We start from the raw sequence: 23808 nt of genomic DNA, 5'->3' as shown, positions 1-23808 counted from the left end.
AGGCTAACCAACATGTTCCCTGGGCATAGACCACCATCATAATATGATATTCTAGGCCTAGAATCATATTTTTTTTACTTTTCTTTTTCTCTTGGAATTCATCTATATATGATGATCATGGAGTATCAAACTCTTTCCCATTGTCCAAGAGAATCCATTAATGGTTAGAAAAAGGTAAATGAGATCTGGTCTCCTATATATTGATGGACAGGATGCATGTTCTTTGAAAGAGAGCAAACTAAAGAGTGGTGCCTTTCGGCTTAGTTAGTGGAAACCAGCCTTCTTGTGTTAGCTATTCTTTTAAAATATTAATAGCCATTTTGAGGCTGAGTGTAGCACTAACCCAAAATATCCCACTCTACCAGCTTTGATTCTTTGGCTTTCTTTATCAGGTCTTCATAAAATTCTCTTTGGACTAATGCTACCAAAGAAGAGAAAGCTAGCAGCACCAACCTGTCACTATTAATAAAATTTGGTGCCATGTTAAAGGGTCTAATGGTTGATATAAAAGTTTTAAAACTGTTAGATATTAATTTAGTTGAATTTTAAGCTTATAGAATTTTAAATTTTGACCCGACATCCATGGAGACCCATCCTATACAATACACATTGAGTTGTTGTTGTCAATTCCATATATCATAAGAAGATATTTCGATGTAATTTCTATATCACCTCCCTTCGCGACTGATACTCATGATATAGCGTATGCAGTACGATATCGATTATTACAAACCTAACCATCGATAAAAAAAAAAATCTTAGAACTTTGAAGAATAATACATTTTCTGTATGAGTAATATTACTAGATACAGTCATAGATTGTATAAATGTTGTGCACTTTTTTAGAAAAAGTGTGGAATTTATTATTAAAAAATTAATTTTTTCATGCGAGTTACATATTTACTTATTTTTTTTTAAAAGGAGTACACGACACTTACACATTTTATAACTGTAAATATTATATCTTTTTTTACATCCACTGATTTTCAAACAGAGGTCCCATGGAGGACAGTGAATGAATTATTTAATGTAGCCCAATACCCCAAGCAAAGCTTGGGAAAAGGGAAATCTCATTTTAGTAGTGGTCGCTCAAAGCTAAGTTGATTGGTTTTCTTGGCATTTGTTATCTGAAAAAGAAATGATTGATCAAATACTCTTTGTAAAAGTTTAAGGACCTCATAAAAATCAAGTGGCCTGTTTACACCAAAAATACCAACACATGATCTTTAATTGATACTTTTTGTATATCAAAAGAAAGAGGTACTACCTAGTGAAAGTAGTTTGGACACATGAAAAAGGGAGAGGTAATTGTAGTGTAGCTACCTTATTCTATAAAATTAATTTATTAGGTAGCTAGATTAGTTTTTTTTATAAGATTAATGGCAACCATCATCTAAAATTAAATTAATTAATGTTATAGCCTCCACTACCCTAATGACAATATCAAATTGAGAGATTAATAATAATAATAACAATATAAAGTTCAATTAGCATAAAAATATTAAAATTCTTGCCAAGCACAAATTCCAATTAACCACCTTAATATATATATATATATATATATATATATATATATATATATATATATGAGTAAGAAGGGTGTCTTTTCTTCAACACTAGTATTCTTATCTCTTCTAATGTGCATAAGAAAATACCTATATATAATAATCAATGTTGCATTACAAGAGGCATGCAGCATGGAAATTGAAAAGGCAAATCTCAATCAAATTTACATATTAGATAGTAATTTGCATTTTTATTTTTTTTTATTGTAGTCATTAGTGGGCTATATGTATTACTTTATAATTTGTAGGTGTTCTACTTGTCTTCATGAAATAAATATTAGTATATTGAGACCATTTTTTATGGTGTAATTAGTGCTATAGATCTATATATATATATATATATATATATATATATATATAGATATATATTGCAATGCATTCACTTTGACATTTAAACATAAAATGAAGGGTATCATCCACACAAGTAAGAAACGTAGATGATGGCATCTACTAAGTTAAATAAAAAAAAAAATCAAATAAGAGGATAACTTCTTCCATCTAGAATTTATAGTTGTATTGGTTCCAGAAAAATGATTTATACAGTTTTAGATTATGCAAGTCTCACATTCATTTAGAAAAAGGTAAGAAAAAATTGTGACGATCTACATAAAAAAACAGCATTTTCATAATTGATCTTGCTTTTTCAAAATGCGTGTACAAAATTTACATATCTTAAAATTGTATTTAATATTACTTTTGATTTTAAACGATTTGAAAATTAAAAGAATAGAAAATCAGAATTCTTGATGACTTGCTTAAAATATTATTCCATCAATAAAATTAGATATTTTCTCAATGAGAATTTTATTTACTAGCTATAAAGTACGTGGACATTTAATTAAAGAAAATGCTTAAATAAATTCTTTCATTTATGAACTCTATCTTTTATTTGTATACATCCTAAAACCAAAAAGAACATGAATTGGAATACAATATTTTTTTAAAAAAAAGATCATTCTATAAATGCATCATGTTGTTAGAAGAGAAATGATACTTGTAATGATGAGTGCACAAGCGCCGCGCAATCATTTTGAAAAAAAGAATAAATACGGGACCTACGTAACAAAAATTAATTTTTTAAAAATAGATCTCACTTTTTTTCAAAGTAATTTTATGACAGTTACATATTTCATAATTATATGTAGCATTACTCTCGTTAGAAAGTGATAATGCTAGCATGTGCAGTGAGATAAGGTTATCATGATTCATGAGGGTGTAAACTCGATAAAATTAAAGAGATGGGAAAAAAGTAATACATTATTATTTTTTTAAAATTCAGGTAAAGTCACACCAACCAATTACAAGCAAAATTTATTTCATGTGGTTCAATCATTCATAAAGTATGGAAAAGAAAACAACTCTAGATGTGTATAGAAAACTAAAAGAAAAATAATAAATCACCACACCAATTGTGTTTAATTTTACATTATTAATTTTTCTAATTACCCCTAAATTATTAAAATATATAAATATATATATAAAATATGAATGGTAGTTATAAATTGAGTGATAATTTGCAAGAATGATTCAAAGAAAAACCTACAAAAAATTTTAATAATGTTTTTATTTTAAGATTTTTTTTTTTTTGTCCAATGAGTAAAGGTTTCATGTTTTTTTAATCTAAAGTTAATATGAGAAGGATTTATAGTGTTGGTGGAAAAAATTCTTTTAAAATGTCGTGGACATGTTACATGTGGGTCAATAAAGTTTGGAAAATTTAATGGGAATGTTTGGCAAATTACTCCAATAAAAGAAATATTGGTGGAGTTCAAATTTCTTCTTTGACCCGAATGGAGTTCAAATTCAACTTGAATTCTTATTTCTTGGTTGGAGGAATGCATTTGGTGACATTGCCTCCCTAAACTAACACCATCAATATTAAAAAAAAAAAAAAAAAATCTGTGTTTCACATATCGGAAGTACGTTTTAGAGAAATATTACATCATTCTCTAATGTGATATTATATGATTGAAAAGTAATTTATTATTTATAATTTATTATCTAATTATTGGATGCCACATAAGAGGATGGTGAGGGAATGGAGATTAATTTACGTTTGAATGTTAAGTTAAGTTGAGTTGAGTTGTAAATAGTAGTATTTTGTGAGTCCCATTGAGATGAGTTTAAATTTTTTAAGTTGATATGAATTTAACTTTTTATGTTAAAATGTATGAAATAGACTGAGATGAGTTTAACTTTTTTATGAGAAGTTGAAAAAGTAATGGATTCCATCAACGATTGGTACAAGATGATTTGAGTTTGGTTCAACAACCAAACACAAGAGGACGGTGGATAGAATCTTTCTTTTAGGACTTAGTTTTATATTCTAATGGTGATATGAAAATTTTCTATAATAAAAGGCAACTTTATATAGATACTTACTAATTTAATTAAGAGCTCCTTCAAGTTCTTTATCGAATTTGAAGATAACTTTGAGTGGAATAAACTAGACCTACGATATTTATTGAATATTTAATTTTTATAAAAAAAAATCACACAAGTAGCTCAAAATGCTGCATGAGAACCTATTTTATATGTCTATATCTCTCTTATTTGAGTTTGTCAATTTCGGTCAAGAAAATTGTGACAATTTTTAAAATATATGATTGATTTTGATGTAATTTACTTATAAGGATTAAATTGGAATTTAATATCATATTTTATGATATGCATTTGCATTTAGTAGTGCTCTTTTATCTTTACCTATTTATTTAACCAAATTAAATTATGTTCTAAATGGGCCATATCCCGATATATTAATTTGTAGTGTTGGGTAATCGTTCCAATTAGTTAAAAAAAAAAAAAAGAAAGGGGGGACGAAGATTTGTATGTTATAACAAAATCTCATAGCACCTTATCTAAAAGGAGCACTAATGTTTGAATCTTTTTATTTAATAAAAAATATTAGCATCTTGAGAGCATTTTGTGTTTGAATCACTACAAGAAAAAAAGTATTTATGAAGAATTATTTGTGATGATAATGATCATTTGCGATAAAAATAAATTTATTTTAACAAAAAATAGTTATTTTTACAAGAAATAACTGGCTACAAATAAGTATTTTTCTTATAATAAATCTTATGATCATATAAAACTCTACATATTCTTTTGCTTTCCGTATTATAAAAATGTATAAATTTTATCTAAATCTTAGTTTGCAATTTGTGCATTTTTTAGATTAGTCGAGATGTTCTCATCAAGCACCCAATGCCAATAAAAATAAAATAAAATAAAGTTCATATATTTCCATTTTCTTCTCTAAATAAAAATCTCATTTTGAGAGAGATCACATCACCTCTTTAATATAGAAAGATTGTAAATCATACAATCCCAAACTTCTCGATACAAGTTTTTTGGTACAAACTTATGTTATAAAGGTGACGTGGCTACATGATATAATTGTCGAAGGGGTCCTGCTAGGGCGGGCCATTGAGAGTGGTACTAGAGGATTTCTGCCGATTAAGTGTAAAATGTATTTTTTTTTTTTAATTTGTATTTTTTCAAATATTTTTTAAAAAAATTCACAAACTTATTTAAAAACATTTTCTTAATAATTAGGTAAAAAAATAAAATATCAATCGGTAACTTTTCTCGTGTTGCATCCTCGGTGGATGCAGCATTTTTCTTGTCGAAGATATTATCATTGAGGGTGAAATCCAGCTCATCACATCATCCTCGCAGCATTTCCTCTTAGCTTGATTAAAAGATCGATCTATCATCATGGATATTTATCGATCTTGTCTTCCTTCTATCTTTAGACATTGAATAAGATCTCATTCCATAACTCCATAACTTACAACCAAGCAAGTTTGGCTTTATTTTTTTACACACAATATTAAATGTATCGAGTAAAAGAACAATTTTATCAATTTTTTAATTTAAATTTTAATTTTCAAATTTCATAATCTTCAGTATATTAATAGTTGACATGACAGCACATATTATTACATGAGTAAAAATTATAAAAATAAATAAGATTTTTCATATAAGAACACTGGTTGTTTTAGCTCATATGATTTTGAGATGCTCACAAAGAAATAATGTAAAATAATTGGAGAAAGAAAAGAATCAAGAGCTTGAAAGAAACACCAAAAACTAATCTTTGAGGCCAATTATAAGAAGAGAATAAAAAAGAAATGAGCAAAGGGTAATCAAAGTGGTGATGATGCAACAGTCATATAACACTACTGATGTAATCTGACATTTTAATTTTAAGGTTTTTTTTTTAATTAATATATGTCTGTCTGCCACGCGTTATGTAATTGTTATGCAAAAGATCTTACAAGTTGCATTAATTAAAGAGAAATATGCCTGTTTCTGTTCTAGAGGAACCAAGATGTTGGAATGTTCTTCTCTTCAATATTCTTTTTTCGGATCATTCCTCAAGATAAATCTATAAAATTCCTCTGGCCAATCACAATTTTTAGAATGTTCAAGATAAGATCAATTGGACTCACCATTCCTCTAAAAATTTTTCAATCAAATCAGCATATGCTGCACTTGTCAAGGACAATAATCCTCAAATCCAATCCCAATAATCAACCCCTCAATTGGAAGACTTTATAAAAATTGAAAGTGCAGGATAAATTGAAATTATTTTTAAGAAACATAAGCCATGATATCCTTCCTACCAAAGCAAAGATCAACAATGTCATGCATCTCAATGAAGATCAAATTTTCTGTCTGTTATGCAATACAGAACCAGAAGATATCTCTCATTTCTTCCTCAATTGTATTTACTCTAGAATTCTGTGGAGACATTCTAAATGGCCAATTGACATTTCTTCTTTCTCAAGACATCCCATTCTTATTTGGGTAAAAAACATCATCAATTCTTCAGCCGTCCTTAAAATCCCCAAGGAAGAATGTCACTCCTTCTAACTTTTTGCTGTTATAGCTATGGATAGTATCTTGTTGCTCAGAAATAAGAAAATCCATACTCAGGTTCTCTCCTCTTCAACACATTTTCCCTTCATAGAGTATGTTTCCTCAATTTTCAATCAACACTTAGCTGCTTGGGTAAATATTAAAGATCAATCACTCAAAATGGAACTAATGCATCATCTAGCAGGCCATTTTCTCATTAGATTCGATGTTGCAGTTCGTGCCCAAGGTTCTATAACAGCAGCCATATGTTGGAATGATTTAGGAGAAGCCATCTATGCAATTACTGATTTTATATGCAGTGTGAGTCCAAATTTAGGAGAAGCCAAGGCAGCCTTGATGGCAGTTATTGAAGTAAAAAGATTGGGTCTGTAAAAAATTTTATTGGAAGGGGATTCAAGCACCACCATCGAGGCAATATCCAACTCTGCTGTTGTACAAGATTGGACCATGATTCTAACCGTGGGTGACATGAAGCATCATCACAATTCTTTCAAAGAATGGAAAGCTAGAAAAATACATCGTTCAATGAATCGATGCGCGCACAACTTGACACAATGGGCAGCGGCGACACAAGCCTACGACAACATCCCTCTAATCCAAATTCCTCTTTCTTTGTTGTTATTTTATAGTGGAAAGGATCAACCTCTGTATAATTAAGTTTCTTGATTTTTAGACAACTTTTGATGAACTGGGTTTCTATTTTCATCTAAAAAAATAGTAGTTTACTTGAACAAAAAAAAAAAAAAAAAAAAAATTAAAGAGAAAAACTATTTTGTTGCCAATGGTATCGCTCAAGTGTACCGCTTGATAGTTTTTTATTATTATTTTATTTAGTAATTAAGGAATTGATTTTAAATATATTGATATATTTTTTATTTTTTTAAAATATTTAAAAATATTAAAAAATATAAATAAAATAAAAGTTACAAAAGTAACTGACGGTAAGATTGAGCGGTATTACTCACTTAATTAAAATGACAATCAAAAGGGATACACCGTATATCTGCAAAAGAAATTTCTTTATATTATAAATTATAAAAGTATTTTTATTATAAAATATTTAATATATTATATAAAATTATATTAATAAAAATATTTAATATATTATAAAAAAATTATATCAATTTATTTTTATGAAATTTTATCTATAATTTATTAAAAATTAAATAAAAAATAAAGCATCCTCTTTTAATAAATGTTAGTATCGAGTTTGCCACTGTTTGTATATTTAAATTTTTTTAAAATATTTTTTGTATTTAATAAATAAGAAAGTGATCTTTAATATATTAATAAATTTTTTTATTTTTTAAAAATATAAAAAAATATGAAAAAAAATAAATTTGTACCGTGCGCCCACCTGTCAAAGCTGGCGGCTTACTAGCACCACTCCTCTTCTATAAACCAATTTTATGACAGGAAAGAGGAAACTGTCTATTTATATTCTCAGAAACCACCAGAGTTGGAGACCAGAGGGGGGCTGAATGGTGCTCTCTCTCTCTCTCTCTCTCTCTCAATTTAGGAAAAAAGGATAATCTGTACTGTACTTACCTCTGCATCGCTCCTCTAATTGAGCTCAAGTTTCTCTCTTTCTGATGATATCTGTTCTACACCTCAATGTTTCCTAGACGCGAGAAGAGTCAGAACTCTATCACTTTTTCTTTTCTTTAGCAGAAGTTTCTTTTAACTCGGGTTTTCCTGAGCAAAGAGTTGGGTTCTTGGTGATACCCAGTTGCTAATTTTCCCGGAACATGGAGAATTTCCCAAGAAAAAAGAGACCCACCATCAGTCTTTCCCTTTTCACCACCCTGTCAGAATCATTTTCTGTCGATAAGTCTCCGAATCCGTCCAAATCTCCTAGAAACTTCCAGGGTGGCGTGGTTGGGCTTGGCATAGTGGCTGCCATGACCGATTTGAGTTACAAAACTCCTGAGAATTTAGCCGTGCTGTCGCCGAGATCGACACCGATCCCAATCGTCTCGTCTGCGAAGGCAGCTGCTAACTTTAGAGGTCCACTGAATGATGAGGAGAGAGATGAGGACGTAGATGAGATGTCCGAGAGCTATACATGCGTGATTTCGCATTTGGGGAGCAACGTGGTTGAGAAACGCGTGTATTTTGATGATAAGCTTGATGGGGTTGTCGGTGATTGGTGCGGTGATGCATGTGGGATGAGTGGTAGTGGCGAAAGAGTGTTTTCTGCTTCCGCTGTGAATGTTGGTGAAGTAAGTAGGGGGTTTTGGACTGCTGATTTTCTTAGTACTTGCTATCTTTGCAAAAAGCAGCTTCATGGGCTGGACATCTTCATGTACAGGTAAAGAAAAACGTAGAGTTCATTGTCTTTTATGTTGTTTCTTTTTATACTTCTGGTTTCGCTGGAATCGCTAATGATCTATGACGTGTGAATTCTGGATTATGTCGTGGGTCTCGAGTTGGAGTGTGATTTGGTTGAAAAGTTAGTTCCTTGAACTATTTTAATTATTTGACTCAGTGGATTGAGCATGAGTAATTTTGGAACATGGTTCTTGTTTCGTTTTCTGTTAATATTGTATTATGTGGAAATTAATGTTCGGAAGGGTTTTACGCGTTTGAAGTTTAGAAGGTTCAAAGAAAATGGCGGTCTTTGTGGATTTACTTGTTCTTTTGGTTTCACAGTCGTTCTTGAATGAAATAGATACGGTTAGATATTACTCTAGTGATGATTGGCAAGTGAATCTGTCGACCGGTACTTGGTATATGCGTTTTAGTTTAGCTTTTGAAATGAAATGGAGGATCTAAATTGGAATAAGTTTTGGTTTACCTTTGAAGTCCTGTCTTTGAGTACAGGCTGTTCCAGGTTTTGTGATTTTTTGAGATCGTTGTTAGGCTGATCAAAGGTGCATATTAGAAACAGAAACCTTTCTGCCTGTGATAATTCGTCCTTGAGCTGTTTGACTCATGATGTATTTAATTGAACGTATATTGCTTCCATATAGTTAGAAAGGTTTGACCCCTCATACAGCCTAGTCACTCTGAAACTTCTCCAAATGGATTCTTTCTACAAGTAAATATATTAGCAAACCAGAGAGTCAGCAATTTAGTCCATGAACCTTGTTTTGGAGTTTAGGTCCAAATGCATGGCAGTCCCCTGCAGATAGACAGAGTTCTGTTATTGATTCGTATTATTTCTTATGCATTATTGAACACATGTCACTAGATCAGTAGAATGATTTGTTCTAAATGTCATTCTCTTCATCTGGGAAATCAAAATGAACATGGAATTTATGGGTTTTGGGTTGATGTAGCTTCTGCAGTCCCCAAGGCTGTGATGCTGCTATAAAAAATGTTAATAAATAAAAAGTCTTGATACGAGTGAGATGTGGTGATATTTGATGATACTGTGACAAGCTTATGTCAAGGGTTAATGTCTTTGAGAAGCAGGACCAAGTGAATCCTTGGCAGAAATAATTAAGTTAGGGTTTGTCCAAATGGCTTCCAGACTACACATGTTTTATCACAAACAATGCAGTCAAGGTTAGAAGGAGCTGGTTTCTCTTGTCATTTGCTTGAACAATAGAAATCTCACTGTTTGTTGAGATTATAAATTCTTCTTTCACCAGGTGTGAATTATTATAGCATTTGAAGATGAAATTCAGATGTTTAGGATGACTGCTGTTTCCTTAATTCACACTATCAAGTTGCATGATCTATCACAGTCAACTACACAAGAGACAATATTCTCACAAGTGAATACTGGAATTGAGTATTATTATAACCATTCACCACCCCCATGGTGGAAGAAAAACCATTAAGGATATTCTTGGCAACCAAGTGATGGTTAATGTTTTGCATGTTTCTTTTTAACATCCAACACTTGTTACTGGATTGGGATTCATATTTTTCAAATCTTTTTGCTGGGTTATCAAGCGGATTCTCTTTTATTGTACCTGCGGCATGAGTTTACGTAGTTTCAAATCTTTGGTATTTCTAAGAGACTAGTTACAGCATGATTGTGGCTTGACCATCTTTTGTCCCTAGATTTAATTAGGTGGGGACTTCAGATGAGTAATTGCAAAAGCACCACTTGGTTCTTATATGGTTCACAAGTTGGCAGTCCTTTTCTCCTTTGCCCCTCTATTTATTGGAGACATTTACCCTTGTTTGCTTCTTTATGTGGTCTTGATTCTCTTGGGGGCTTTGATTTCTGATTGGAACTGTAAATTTTTTTTTGGGATAATACTTCAGCACCTTCTCAATTCACCATACATGAAGTTCTCACAGATAACATTTATGGACCTTTGCAGGGGGGAAAAAGCATTTTGCAGTTCCGAGTGCCGTGACAAACACATTAAAAGGGTTGATTACAAAGATAAGTGTGCATCTGGAGCACTGAAGCCACTTGATTACTCTGCGTCTCCCTGCTCCAGTCCACTGGCGTTTTTTGCTGGCGTTGCTGCGGCATAAACATATTTATGAAACTTACATAAAGTGAATAAGATGGAACTAAAAGGACGTGAAAGGGTGTCTAATAAAACTGGTTTCACCGCCACATTAAGCGGTTGATCAAATTTGAGAGGGTTTGAGCATGTGATATCTATATCCCAGATTACAAGAAAATCGAATGGAAAATTCGTTAGAACCCAAAAGAGAGAAACATATATAGATTTGCATTCTTAAAACATTTATAATAATTGTTCTATTATATGAAATTGTTACTCTGTGTTTGTGTGTGTGTGTGTGTGAGAGAGAGAGAGAGAGAGAGAGAATAGTTTAATCGCCGACTTTGTGAGGCATCTTTGACTTTTCCTTTCAAAAGCCAAGGTGGTCCATGACTTTGAAAGCCAGCGTCGATTTTGACAGAATGGTTATATCATCAGTGTGGTCTGGCTCTATCGTCTGCTTCTTGATGACAAAACCAAGTCGGAAATAACACGTAACTCAACCTTATTTAATTCATGATGTAGCCTAAAACTGAGCAACCAAATGCATCTTTTCCTTTCTGACATGTCCGCAACATGCAAACGGCTATGTATGGTAAAGAATATCAATTTCCATAGCATTTTACTTACAGCCATGCTCGAGTTACTGAACGCTGAAGTATCCAAAACGACCAGTCTCCTTCGAACAGGATATTAGGAATCAATGGTTGTGTTGGTACTACAAACCAGAACACAATCCTTTGGGCTGAGTCCCAACTTTTATCGAGTTTTACCATCTTTTTATTTCCTTCTTCTCTCATTTATTTTTTATTTTTACTTTTTGAAGGAACACTGACTTGTGCTATAGTATGTTAGGCTAGTAAATGTTAATTATATCGAATCCAGTGTCCGTTGTATGAGAACTTCACTGAATTCGTCTTTACAGATAGGCATATGTTATTTTTTAATCCTTGTCCAGCATTAGGAGGAGCAGGTAACATTGGTCCTAGGAAAAAGACTTCCAATGCAACAAAGGACGGCCTGTTGAGTTGTCAAGATTTCATGCAAGATAATCAGATATGCATTGGTTGGTAGTTACAATTCTGTTAATGTGTTCTTTACTTTGATGGGCTGCCAAAAGGGGCTTGGATCTCTGTTTGGGTTTGGGAAGTAATATAGCATTAAATCCCATGTAAACTCTATATGAATTGCGTGCAATTCATTCAATCCATATCAATAAATATCATTAACACAAATTACAATTGCAATAGAAAACAAATTCATCGCCATTGATGCTATACTTGAATGAAATGCTCCATGGTCAGAGGCCGGATTTGTAGGGAACACCTGCAGCTGATATCCATCGGTTCCCTTGGATGAATGAACTTACTGTAAATTTGCTGGCTTGTTTGCGTGTAATGTTCTTCACCCCCTGCCATTTAACTCTATCTTTAGTCAAAGATCCAGGGCCATAATTTTGAAACTCACTATAAAATATGGTGTCTGGAGCTGATGTGCCTGTCCATGGCAACCATCCACTGGGGTCGATAAAGCTCCCCATAAGGTTACCTACATACAATGTTGTTGAGTGGTTCTTCCAAGGCCGTCCAAGGTATGTTTGGACTGAACTCAAGTCCCCATATGGCGAAATGGTGCAATTTTGGATTGAGATTCCAGAGTTCTGATTTGGGTCAAACTTGCCTTGTGCTGTGATGGTGTTCTTTTGGCCAGGTAAGGGCACTCTAGGCAGTATGTTGCAGTTCTGCAACACCACTGCTGAGTTCCCAAAGATGAAATCAACTGTCCCGGTGATGTTGCATTCACGGTAGAACTGCCGGTTGGCATGGGCGTAGAGCGTGTCTTGAAATGCATCGATGAAACACCTGTAGAAGACGGATTGATCTGAGTTTGACATCAAGGCCACTGCCTGGTGCTTGATTGCACCTGCAGTGTTTTGGAACCCCATGTCTCTAGCAATGAATCCCTTGCCAAATACAGCAAATGTTGCTTTAGAATATGTTGGTGTCCCATCCACAAAATTGAGGCGACCAGATACAATTGTCGCATTCATTCCATCACCAATCATCACAAAATTCCACTTAGTCTTATCGACCCTTACATTCTCATAATATATCCCTTCCTTCACATAGATCACGAACCTCTTGCCACTTTTATCAGGAACATCTTTCAGAGCAGCAGTTATATTTCTGTACTGGCCAGAGCCATCTTTGACTACAACGATTTGGGCCTTCTTCTTCAAATGATCCGAACTTTGAAGTAGCTGCCTATCTCTAGGACTCAGCCACTCTGGAACTTGATGGTGTTCTGAGAAACTCATTAGCCGCCTAAGCTTCAAAGAGCTCTGTACTTTTGAAATCCACGATATGATGGCAAGGCTGTTGCTTGTTAGTTCAGTAGAATTCTTCAGCCAATTCACAATGTTGGTCTTTAATGTTGGATTTGCATTCTCAAACCCGTCTTTGCACGTCTCTAGGTAAGTGCCGGCAGAACAAAGCCAGGTTTTGAGATCATCGGCTGCTTCAAGCAATGAGAAAGAAGTAGTACCCGAGGACGAGGACAAGGTGCTATTCAAATGATCCAATGCCAGGCTCAAAAGTTGGTGACAATCTTCCAAAGCCACCTCAGTCATGATGTCTGCAATTATACCTTTGAAACTGCTGTGCTCCGAGAAGAATTGAGAGGCCCTTTGCAATTCAGTCTTGGCCACTTGGGTTGCCAACTTGAAGACTTCCTCAAGTTGCATGTCTTTTGACTTAGCTAGAGGAGCAAGGCTATCAAAGCAAGTACTCGGGTACAAAGTAATGTCACAAACGGCTTTTACAGTAGAGTGAAACTGAGAATTAGCACCAACCCTTTTGGAATTTCCACCGGAACTCTGAGAAGTCCCAAGCACAGCAGCAACTATAACACAAACCAGAATGATGGTTGATATGCTTATGACAGTGACTCTCTTTCGGGTCTTCCAGCTAGCTTCAAGCCTTGCCTGCTTGGCTGCGGCCTCAACCTTGCCATAGCCTCTGAAGGAAGACATGCTCATCATTTTTACCTTCTCCTGCTATTACATTAGCTAATGATGGCTGGTTAGAGCCTCCTGATCAAAATATGCATATAAAGCTAAACATTTTGTAGTTGGAAGTACTACGTGGTATAACGTGCAAGGCACCACATGCATTCTCGTAGGTCAGCATTCTGAAAGGTTCAAAGTATTGGAGTGCTTCTCATATTGAAGCATCGGGCATCATGAGAGATTTCTGTGCTCTTGACGTGGGAAATTGGAATATATATATATATATATATATATATATATATATATATATATAAATGAAGTGGCTATCTAACAGAAAATCTTGTTTTAACAGTTTTTTATTATTTTTCTATTAAAATTAACGCCGTTCGTCTATAGATATAATAGCGAAGTGCAATAATTAATTATACAGGTCAAGTACAACGTTGACCAAGTAATCCACCAATAAATTAGCCCAACCTCGTTGGATTATAAAATGTAGGTGGGGCCTTTCATCACGAAGGTTGTTTGATTTATTTTGTTGATTTTTTTTAAAATAATTTTATTTTGTTGATTTAATCGTGTGCAATAGCAGTCTCCTTTCGTTATAATTTAACACATAAACCAAATTTAGGACTAATACTTTTCTTATAACTATGTGGATAGAATGGTTTCACTTAAAATATTTTATATGATTTTGAAAAATAAGAGTGAAAAAGTTGAATAAAAATATTATAAAAATTATAAAATTGTTTGAATATAATTTTTTAATATATTTTTGTTTTGAAATTTATAAAAATTATTTTTTTCATTGTATTTTATTTTAAAGTTTATATTATATTTTATATTTGGATAATTATTAGGTAATGGTTAGATGAAAAAAATTAAAAATTTGAAATTAAAAAATATTTTATATTTGAGTGATGTTTGAAAAAAAATAAAAAATAAAAAATAAAAAATGATAATTTTATGTCTCATCTCCTCTTAATTTATTTTGTGGGCAACTCTTAATTTATTTGTTTTCCAAAACAAGATTTTTTTTATATTTCGTTTTCAAGATTTTTTTCTGATAGAACAAATTCTAGAAAGTGGCGATATCTTGTCTGGCTCTGGCTTCACGTTTGTTAAATCTTGTATGATTTTTCGTGTGTTTGTTTACTCATTTCTCATGTATACTAGAAAAGGGAATTTGATGGTTGCTACTCCTGGGTAAGGTTAAAGGAATGGAAGTGGGGCTTATTTTGGGCTTCGAGTAGAAACCAAGCGTTTGGCCACTATTCATGAGGTAGGTCTGATAGAATTTAATCTTTGTTTGGTTCTGTGAAATCATTCTACCTCATTGTTGCAAATTCTATAATTTTATTTTATTGGGAAAAATGTTTCTATTTTCTTGCATTTCTTGACATATGTCAGAAATTGGAGAAGCCATTCATCAGAGTAATACTGAAAAAGAGATTTAAAACTATCTCTTTGGATTTCTTTAATTTCTTTTAATTTTTTCTTTGGGGTTTCTATTTTTCAATCTTGCGAGAATCTGTATTCTAAACTGACTGGTCTATAAGATTGTGAATATAAATATGTGCGATTATCTTGTATGTATTTTGGAGGTCAGATACATTATGATACAGGGATTTACCTTGCCATAAAGATTGAGTTAAGGATGCTAGAAAATTTTAGTATTACTAATTTATCTAGAACATTGGTAACCTCATATAATCTGTTGGGTGTTGGGCATATCTTTCACCAATGAAGCAGTTAAGTATTTTTGGTGGTTGTTGTCAAGTCAAAAGCCAAAACATTCACTATTGTTGTTATTTCACAGAAGAGATGGTCATACATGGAAGATTTTGGATTATGTCTTATTAAAGGCTTGTTCATGATTGGTTATTATGTTATCAAAATCTTGTTATATTTTGCATTAATTTTTTTTTCTTCCTTCCTTCTGAGCGTCTTTGCAACCGTATTGATATTAGAAGATGAGGTGTTTTTTTTTTTTTTAAAATATATTGGAGAGGAGGTAAATGTTGAAGTCCATGCCCTGAGCAGTCATTGTTGACTGCTCAGCACTCATCTCCCAACGCTCAACGCCCCAACGCCCAGCAAATGAATGCAAAATTAAATGCATTCATACACAATCCTCGCCTATAAATTGAAGCTCCATGCGAGAGCTTCAATTCACACCCAAGGAAGAGAAGAGAAAAGAGAGAGAGCCTGGAGAGCTCTGAGAGAAAAGAAGAGAGTTGAGTTGAGTGGAGTGTGATCCTTCTCCTCTGTAATATTTTCTTGTGTACCACTATTTAATAGTGAAGCTCTTTTCTGTGGATGTAGGTAGTTGCCGAACCACGTTAAATTCATGGTGTCACTGAGTGCGTAGAGTGTACTATTTTATTACCGCTTTTATCCCTTCCGCTGTGTTTATTTCCCCAACAAGTGGTATCAGAGCGATTGTTGGGAAGAGTTTTTTTTTACAGAAAACTTGTTTTTAGTGTGTAGCTCAGTTTTCAAATTTGAGCATACTACTGTGTTCGTCTCATCGAGACAAGAAAAGCGGTGAAAACCAGAGGCCGGACGGACGCCGCACGCTCCCCCAAGCGCCGTTTGAATATCGGAGAGTGAGCCTACTCTCGACACGCGCCTCACGCACCCAGGAGAGGCACGAGCGCGTGATACCCACTCTCGGCACGCGCCGCACGCGCTCCTAAGAGAGTCTTGCGCGTGAAGTCCACGAGCACTTGAATCTAGAAGGCGCGTTAGATACACGTGCCTATGCGTTCCACGCGCTCCAGTGAGGTTCTGGCACGTGAAGAACACGCGCCTACGCGCTGTTAGTCGCGCCACGTGCTGCACGCGCGACAGTGTTCCTGTTTTGGTTCTTTTATTTATTCCTTGTGCTATCTGAGTCCGATTTTGACGAAACAAGACTCGTTTCCAACAAAATCAAGCGTTCAGGACACAACGGTGCTGTCCGTTTTGAGATATTCCACTTCAAAGATCCTGTACTTGCATTTTATATTTAGAATCAGTTTAAATCCATGGAGGATTCAGCATCAGGCGCCATGATAAAACTGACTGCCTCAAACTACAGTCTTTGGAGGCCTCGGATGGAGAATCTCTTGAACTGTAAAGATCTGTCTGACCCCTAGAAGATGAAGGGAAGAAGCCAGATGAAGTTACGTATTAAGTATGGAAAAAGATGCACAAGAAGACTATCAGTCAGATTAGACAATGGATTGACCATAGTGTTTTTCACCACATAGCCCAGGAGACAGATGCATATAGCCTCTGTAAAAAGTTGGAGGATATGTATCAAGCTAAAACTGCTGAAACAAGACTCTCTTGATGAGACGGATTGTTAACTTGAAGTTCAAGAGCGACACCTCTGTTGCCGAGCACACTAGCGAGTTTCAAAACCTAGTTAACCAGCTCGGATCCGTCAACCTGAATCTTGGCGATGAAGAACAAGTCTTGCTACTTCTCAGTTCGTTACCAGATAGTTGGGAAACGCTAGTGGTCTCCCTCAGTAACTCTACTCCAAATGGCAAACTTACCATGACGATGGTTAAGGATGCCCTGTTTAATGAGGAGGCCAGACGAAAAGAGATAAGCATGAATCAAACTCATGTCCTTGTCACCGAGAGTAGAGAAAGGCCTCCAGGTGATGATAGAGGGAGAAGTGGAGGCAGAAACAGAGGGAAGTCTCAACCACGTGGAAGGTCCAGCAGTAGCAAGAACCAGCAGACAGGTAACATGAAATGTTACCATTGTGGCAAAGAAGGCCACATAAGGAAAAAATGCCGTAAGTTTTTAAGGGAGTAAGGTCAAAGCAGTAAGCTAAAGAAAGAAGATGGTGAAACCTTTGTCACTCTTTCGGGAGATGTGGCAATACTCTCCACCAGTGACGAGACGTGTCTGCACGTTGGAAGCCATGATGTTGAGTAGGTGGTAGACACAACAGCATCATACCATGCCACTTCCCATAGTGAATTTTTCACTACGTACAAAGCAAGAGACTTTGGTACGGTAAGGATGGAGAACGCCAGTTCCTCGAAGATCGTGGGAGTTGACGAAGTGCAGATAAAAATCAACGTTGGTTGTACCATGGTGTTGAAAGATGTTCGACACATTCCTGACCTTCGGCTCAACCTGATTTCAGGAACAGCCCTTGATCGACAGGGCTATGACAGCTACTTCAGCAATTGCACTTGGAAGCTGTCACAAGGTGCCATGGTTGTCACTCGAGGACATATTTGCATTACGTTGTACAAAACCCATGTGAAGATTGGTTTTGATAGCCTCAACGCAGCAGAAGACAAGGCTTCACCGAATCTGTGGCACAAGAGACTCGGACACATGAGTGAGAAATGGTTGGATACGCTTGCAAAGAAGGAACTCATCAAGGTTGCCAAAAGAATAGCGTTAAACCCTTATGAGTACTGTTTGATTGGCAAACAACGTAGAGTCTCGTTCAATTCCTCTACGAAGAGAAGATCAGAGTTGTTGAGTCTGGTACACTCTGATGTATGTGGTCCCATGGAAGAAGAGTCATTGGGAGGTAACAGATATTTTGTGACATTCATTGATGATGTTTCATGAAAGGTCTGGGTATATGTTTTGAAGTCAAAGGATCAGGTCTTCGAGCACTTCAAGAATTTCCACACCCTAGTGGAAAGAGAGACGGGAAAGAAGTTGAAGTGCCTGCGAACGGACAATGGAGGAGAATATGTTTCCAAAAGGTTCGCTGCATATTGCGTTGATCGCGGTATTCGACATGAGAAGACGGTCCCATATACCCCTCAGCACAATGGTGTAGCCGAAAGAATGAATCAGACCATCATTGAAAGAACAAGATGCATGCTTAGTATGGCCAAGTTACCAAAGCCATTCTGGGGTGAAGTTGTTCGTGCTGCCTGTTATCTGATCAACAGATCACCTTCCGCACCACTGAAATTTGAAGTTCCTGAGAAGGTTTGGTCTGGAAAAGATGTCTCTTACTCTCACCTGAAAGTGTTTGGGTGCAAAGCCTTTGCACACGTATCCAATGAGCTGAGACAGAAGCTCGATGTCAAGTCAACTCCATATATCTTTGTTGGATATGGAGATGAAGAATTCGGATACAAATTATGGGATCCAGTGATAAAGAGAATTGTCAGAAGTAGAGACGTTATGTTCCATGAAAACCAGCATATAGGAACTGAAGCTTCCTCGATGTCAGTAGAGCTTAGTTCCTATACACATCCTGCACTATTACAGTTCGCCACAGATAATGAGGATATGCAGGATCGAGATCCAGAAGCAGAAGAAGAAGCTCAGGGTGTCGAGCAGGGGGAGCAAGAACCCTCTCCACCAGCAGCTGGTGTACCACCACAAGGGTTAGATGGTGATGAACCTCATTTGGTTGATGAAGCTCAACCAAGAAGATCGGCAAGAGGCCGCCTACTGATTCTGTCGATGAGATATCCGGAATCAGACTATATTCTGTTTACTGATGAGGGGGAGCCGGAGAGCTTCCAGGAAGTTCAAACTCATGCTGATAGAAGCCTATGGGTGCAGGCAATGCAAGAAGAGATGAGTTCTTTGCAGAAAAATCAGGCCTATGAGTTGGTGAAACTTCCTGAAGGAAAGAAAGCCCTAAAGAGCAAATGGGTGTTTAAGCTGAAGAAAGATGGCCAAGGAAAGCTGATAAAGCACAAGGCCAGATTGGTTGTCAAAGGATTCCAACAGAAGAAGGGAATCGACTTTGACGAGATATTTTCCCCAGTGGTGAAAATGATGTCAATCCAAGTCATACTCGGATTGGTAGCCAGCTTGAATTTGGAACTCAAATAGATGGATGTGAAGACAGCCTTTCTCCATGGAGATTTGGAGGAGGAAATCTATATGAAGCAACCAGAAGGGTTTGAAGCTCCAGGGAAAGATCACTTAGTCTGCAAGCTAAAAAAGAGTCTCTATGGCCTCAAGCAAGCGCCGAGGCAATGGTACAAGAAGTTCGACTCATTCATGATGAGTCATGGTTACAAGAGACTTGTTACAGATTAGTGTGTCTATGTTCGAATGTTCCAGGATGACAAGTTTGTCATACTCCTTCTTTATGTTGATGATATGTTAATTGTTGGTGAGGATAGGTCCAAGATTAACAAACTAAAGAAGGAACTATCCAAGTCCTTTGACATGAAGGACTTAGGCTCAGCACAACAACTTTTGGGCATGAAGATTGTTCGTGATAGGAAAGTCAAAAGGGTATGGCTATCACAACAAAAATATGTTGAACGGGTTATCAGACGTTTCAACATGGGAGATGCTAAGCCAGTCAATACTCCACTTGCTAACCACTTTAAGTTGAGCAAGAGCTCATGTCCTTCTTCAAAGAAAGAGATTGAAGAAATGGAAGTAATCCCCTACTCTTCGACAGTAGGAAGCCTGATGTATGCAATGGTTTGTACCAGACCAGATATTGCTCATACTGTAGGCATGGTGAGCAGATTCCTTTCAAATTCAGGAAAGGATCATTGGGAAGCAGTCAAGTGGATTCTTAGGTACTTAAAAGGTACATCGAAGATGTGCTTGTGTTTTGGGAGAGCTAAACCAGTTTTGGAAGACTATACAGATTCAGATATGGCAAGAGATCTGGATAGCAGGAAATCTACTTCGGGATTTCTCTTCACTTTTGCAGAAGGAGCTGTCTCTTGACAGTCCAAATTGCAGAAGTGTGTTGCTTTATCTACAACTGAGGCAGAGTACATTGCCGCAACAGAAGCTGGGAAAGAAATGTTGTGGATGAAGCGTTTTCTCCAAGAACTAAGGGTTAGTCAAGAAGACTACACGGTACATTGTGATAGTCAAAGTGCTCTAGATTTGAGCAAGAATTCAATGTACCACTCCCGCACCAAGCATATTGATATCCACTATCATTAGATACGCGAAATGATGGAACAACAGCTATTGAAGCTTGTGAAGATCCATACGAAAGAGAATCCAGCGGACATGCTGACGAAGATGGTTACAAGTGAGAAGCTTGAGCTATGTAGAAACATAGCTGGGATGGATAACATCTAGGTAAATGGGCATGAATGGGGAGAATTGTTGAAGTCCATGCCCTAAGCAGTCATTATTGACTGCTCAGCACTCATCTCCCAACGCTCAACGCCCAGCAAATGAATGCAAAATTAAATGCATTCATACACAATCCTCGCCTATAAATTGAAGCTCCATGCGAGAGCTTCAATTCACACCCAAGGAAGAGAAGAGAAAAGAAAGAGAGCCTGGAGAGCTCTGAGAGAAAAGAAGAGAGTTGAGTTGAGTGGAGTGTGATCCTCCTCTTCTGTAATATTTTCTTGTGTACCACTATTTAATAGTGAATCTCTTTTCTGTGGATGTAGGTAGTTGCCGAACCACGTTAAATTCTTGGTGTCACTGAGTGCGTAGCGTGTACTATTTTATTACCGCTTTTATCCATTCCGCTGTGTTGATTTCCCCAACAATAAAATGCCTAGAAAACTCAATTACTACCAACAAGGTTTATTTTCTCGATGTTAATTTCCTTGAACTTTTACAAGGCTTATATAGGTTCAAACAATCACCGAAAGTCGAGATCTAAAACAAAAAAATTAAAGATTGAGCTTGCGACATGGTATTTCTATCTGAGACCCGAAAATTTTTAGAATCATTTGTTTTGAACCTTTTCAATGCAAAGTAAGGTAATTTGTTAATTTAAAATTATCTCAAACATCTTTCATAAGATTATGGGCGATGTTTATTTATAGGATCATGTTATAGATTCTATTAATGCTCTTCTTTTATAATCTATCATACCGTGTAATTATTTATAAATTACATAAGCATTACATCATTATTTAATTAACCGAAAACATTACGTCTTTATTAATAAAAAATTAGTTCTTAACAAAAAAAAAATTTAAATATAAATTAAGCAAACGTGCATTGCTTTCACCTAGTATATATATATATATATATATATATATATATATATCATCAGCAACTTAAGAAATATAAAATAAAACTAAAATCTTCTTATATCTTGTTTATAGGTCATTTACAAAAAATAAATAAATAAATGAATACATGAAAAAATAGATGTTCTGATCTCTGTGAGGTGGAAATATTATTTCCATATTATTCTCAACATTCTTTCAAAGAATTCATAAAAATTTATCGAATTTGGTAAATGTATATTATATTTCTTGGATATTATTCCTAACAAAACATTCAATACGTTTCCTCCTTCACATACTACCATCCATTATCATGTATTCCCAATTTTTTTTAATTAATTTTTCAAACCGCTTACAATTTTATGGTAACTTTATTTATTTTTATTTTTATTTTTATTTTTTTTTGTTGATACATTTGAGAGAGGGGGGTTTCGCGCGAACTCCAAACCTCTATTTTAAAAGTTAGGGATTATGCCAATCAAGCTACAGGTTTTTGACAATTTCATAGTAACATTTTAAAGTTCAGTATTTTGTATCTTTCTGCCGCACGTATGCATCACTCATGGCGATTAGCTCTACGACTTCTACGTCTCTTTTTTATTTCTGCAAAAGGAGAACTCCTCCGAACATGCAACCTCACCCTCGTTTTGTTACTATAAAGAGAGGAAATATCAGTTTGAACTTTGATTCAGCATATATAACTTCTTACTAATGATTTTATATTTGAATGTCAATTACCTCATAATTCCGTTAAAAACAGGCAGAATTAATAATTACCCTTAATTTGTTTCAATGAAATCTATAAAAATGGAATGGTGAAAAATAGAGTGCTACAAATTTATTATTTTTAAATAATGTTACATACATACATACGTATGTATGTGTGTATATCTTAACGCTGCAGACGTAGCCATGTTTAAAATATGATTTAAGTGTCGTTTGGATAATGATTTAAGATGAAAGTTAAAAGTTGAATAAAATATTGTTAAAATATTATTTTTTAATATTATGATTATTTTGAAATTTAAAAAAGTTGAATTGTTTATTATATTTTATGTGAAAATTTGAAAAAATTATAATGATGAAATGAGTTGAGATCACTTCTCAATCCAAATGGATCCTAATGTTTGCCAAGAATATCCCATGATATATCTAAAAAGATTGTCATAGATACTACAAACAAATTAATGGATACTCTTTATAAAAAGGAAAACAAAAATTATAAAATAGTTATTATATGCCGACTCAATAGATGAGCAGAGGATGTTCAAACCTGATCATCACCACATAAGCCTGGAGATCTGTTATGAACTTACGATCCCAATTTGGTCAGCCTTGTTTGAGTTCTTGCAAGCCGGCATAGCAATAGCTGGTTTGATGCCGGCTTGCAAGATAAGCTTAAAAATTTAAATTTTCAAATTTTTTTTAGCCTAACATCTCAGCAATGTGATTGGTGTGTCCTCCACATCACCATACCAATTTACAAATAGAATTTTTAGCTTTGTTTTAGTAATTGGCTTATTTAGTTACACAAAATCAAATATCTCATTTTATCTCATCTCATCTAATTATTATAATTTTTTTAAACTCTCACATAAAATATAATAAAAAATTTAATTTTTTTAAATTTTAAAATAAAAATAATATTATAATAATATTTATTTTCAACGAATTATCTCAATTGTACTGCATAACAAAACGTTTAATGGGTTTCAGCAATATCTGACAAGTAAGAACGTGTACCTTATCTCTTTTTCATGATAAATGAAGGTTAAACCTTTAATGATTTAGATCCAAAAAATAAATAAATAATAATAATAATAATAATCTAAGGATGTTTTTGCAATACAGGAGGGAGACCTCCTTCTGCGGCATTGCGACAGCACTCTGTACACCTTCCAACACAACAAATGGTAACCATGCAGATTGTGTAAAGTAAACAGGCTTGGTAGGAACTCATGAGCACAGTTGCAATATCGAAGTGAAAG

General features: G+C 34.8%; 2 protein-coding genes across 2 annotated transcripts; one reads left to right on the top strand and one right to left on the bottom strand.

The window, feature by feature from the left end:
- The first annotated feature begins 7890 nt into the window (after positions 1–7890).
- Positions 7891–11137, top strand: LOC121244577 (FCS-Like Zinc finger 14-like). The gene is made up of 2 exons (XM_041142710.1): positions 7891–8763; positions 10733–11137. The coding sequence occupies exons 1-2, from the start codon at positions 8201–8203 to the stop codon at positions 10890–10892; spliced, it is 723 nt and encodes a 240-aa protein (XP_040998644.1). The 5' UTR covers positions 7891–8200; the 3' UTR covers positions 10893–11137.
- Positions 11138–11261: 124 nt separating this feature from the next.
- On the bottom strand, positions 11262–13955 carry LOC121244576 (probable pectinesterase/pectinesterase inhibitor 46). Its single transcript, XM_041142709.1, has one exon. It carries the CDS (start codon positions 13905–13907, stop codon positions 12168–12170), a length of 1740 nt encoding a protein of 579 aa, XP_040998643.1. The 5' UTR covers positions 13908–13955; the 3' UTR covers positions 11262–12167.
- Positions 13956–23808: the final 9853 nt, after the last annotated feature.

The sequence above is a fragment of the Juglans microcarpa x Juglans regia genome, chromosome 8S (assembly GCF_004785595.1).
Source record: "Juglans microcarpa x Juglans regia isolate MS1-56 chromosome 8S, Jm3101_v1.0, whole genome shotgun sequence".
In the NCBI taxonomy this organism is placed as follows: domain Eukaryota; kingdom Viridiplantae; phylum Streptophyta; class Magnoliopsida; order Fagales; family Juglandaceae; genus Juglans; species Juglans microcarpa x Juglans regia.
Note: the sequence above shows the minus strand (reverse complement) of the source record. Positions and strands in the feature narration are given on the sequence as shown.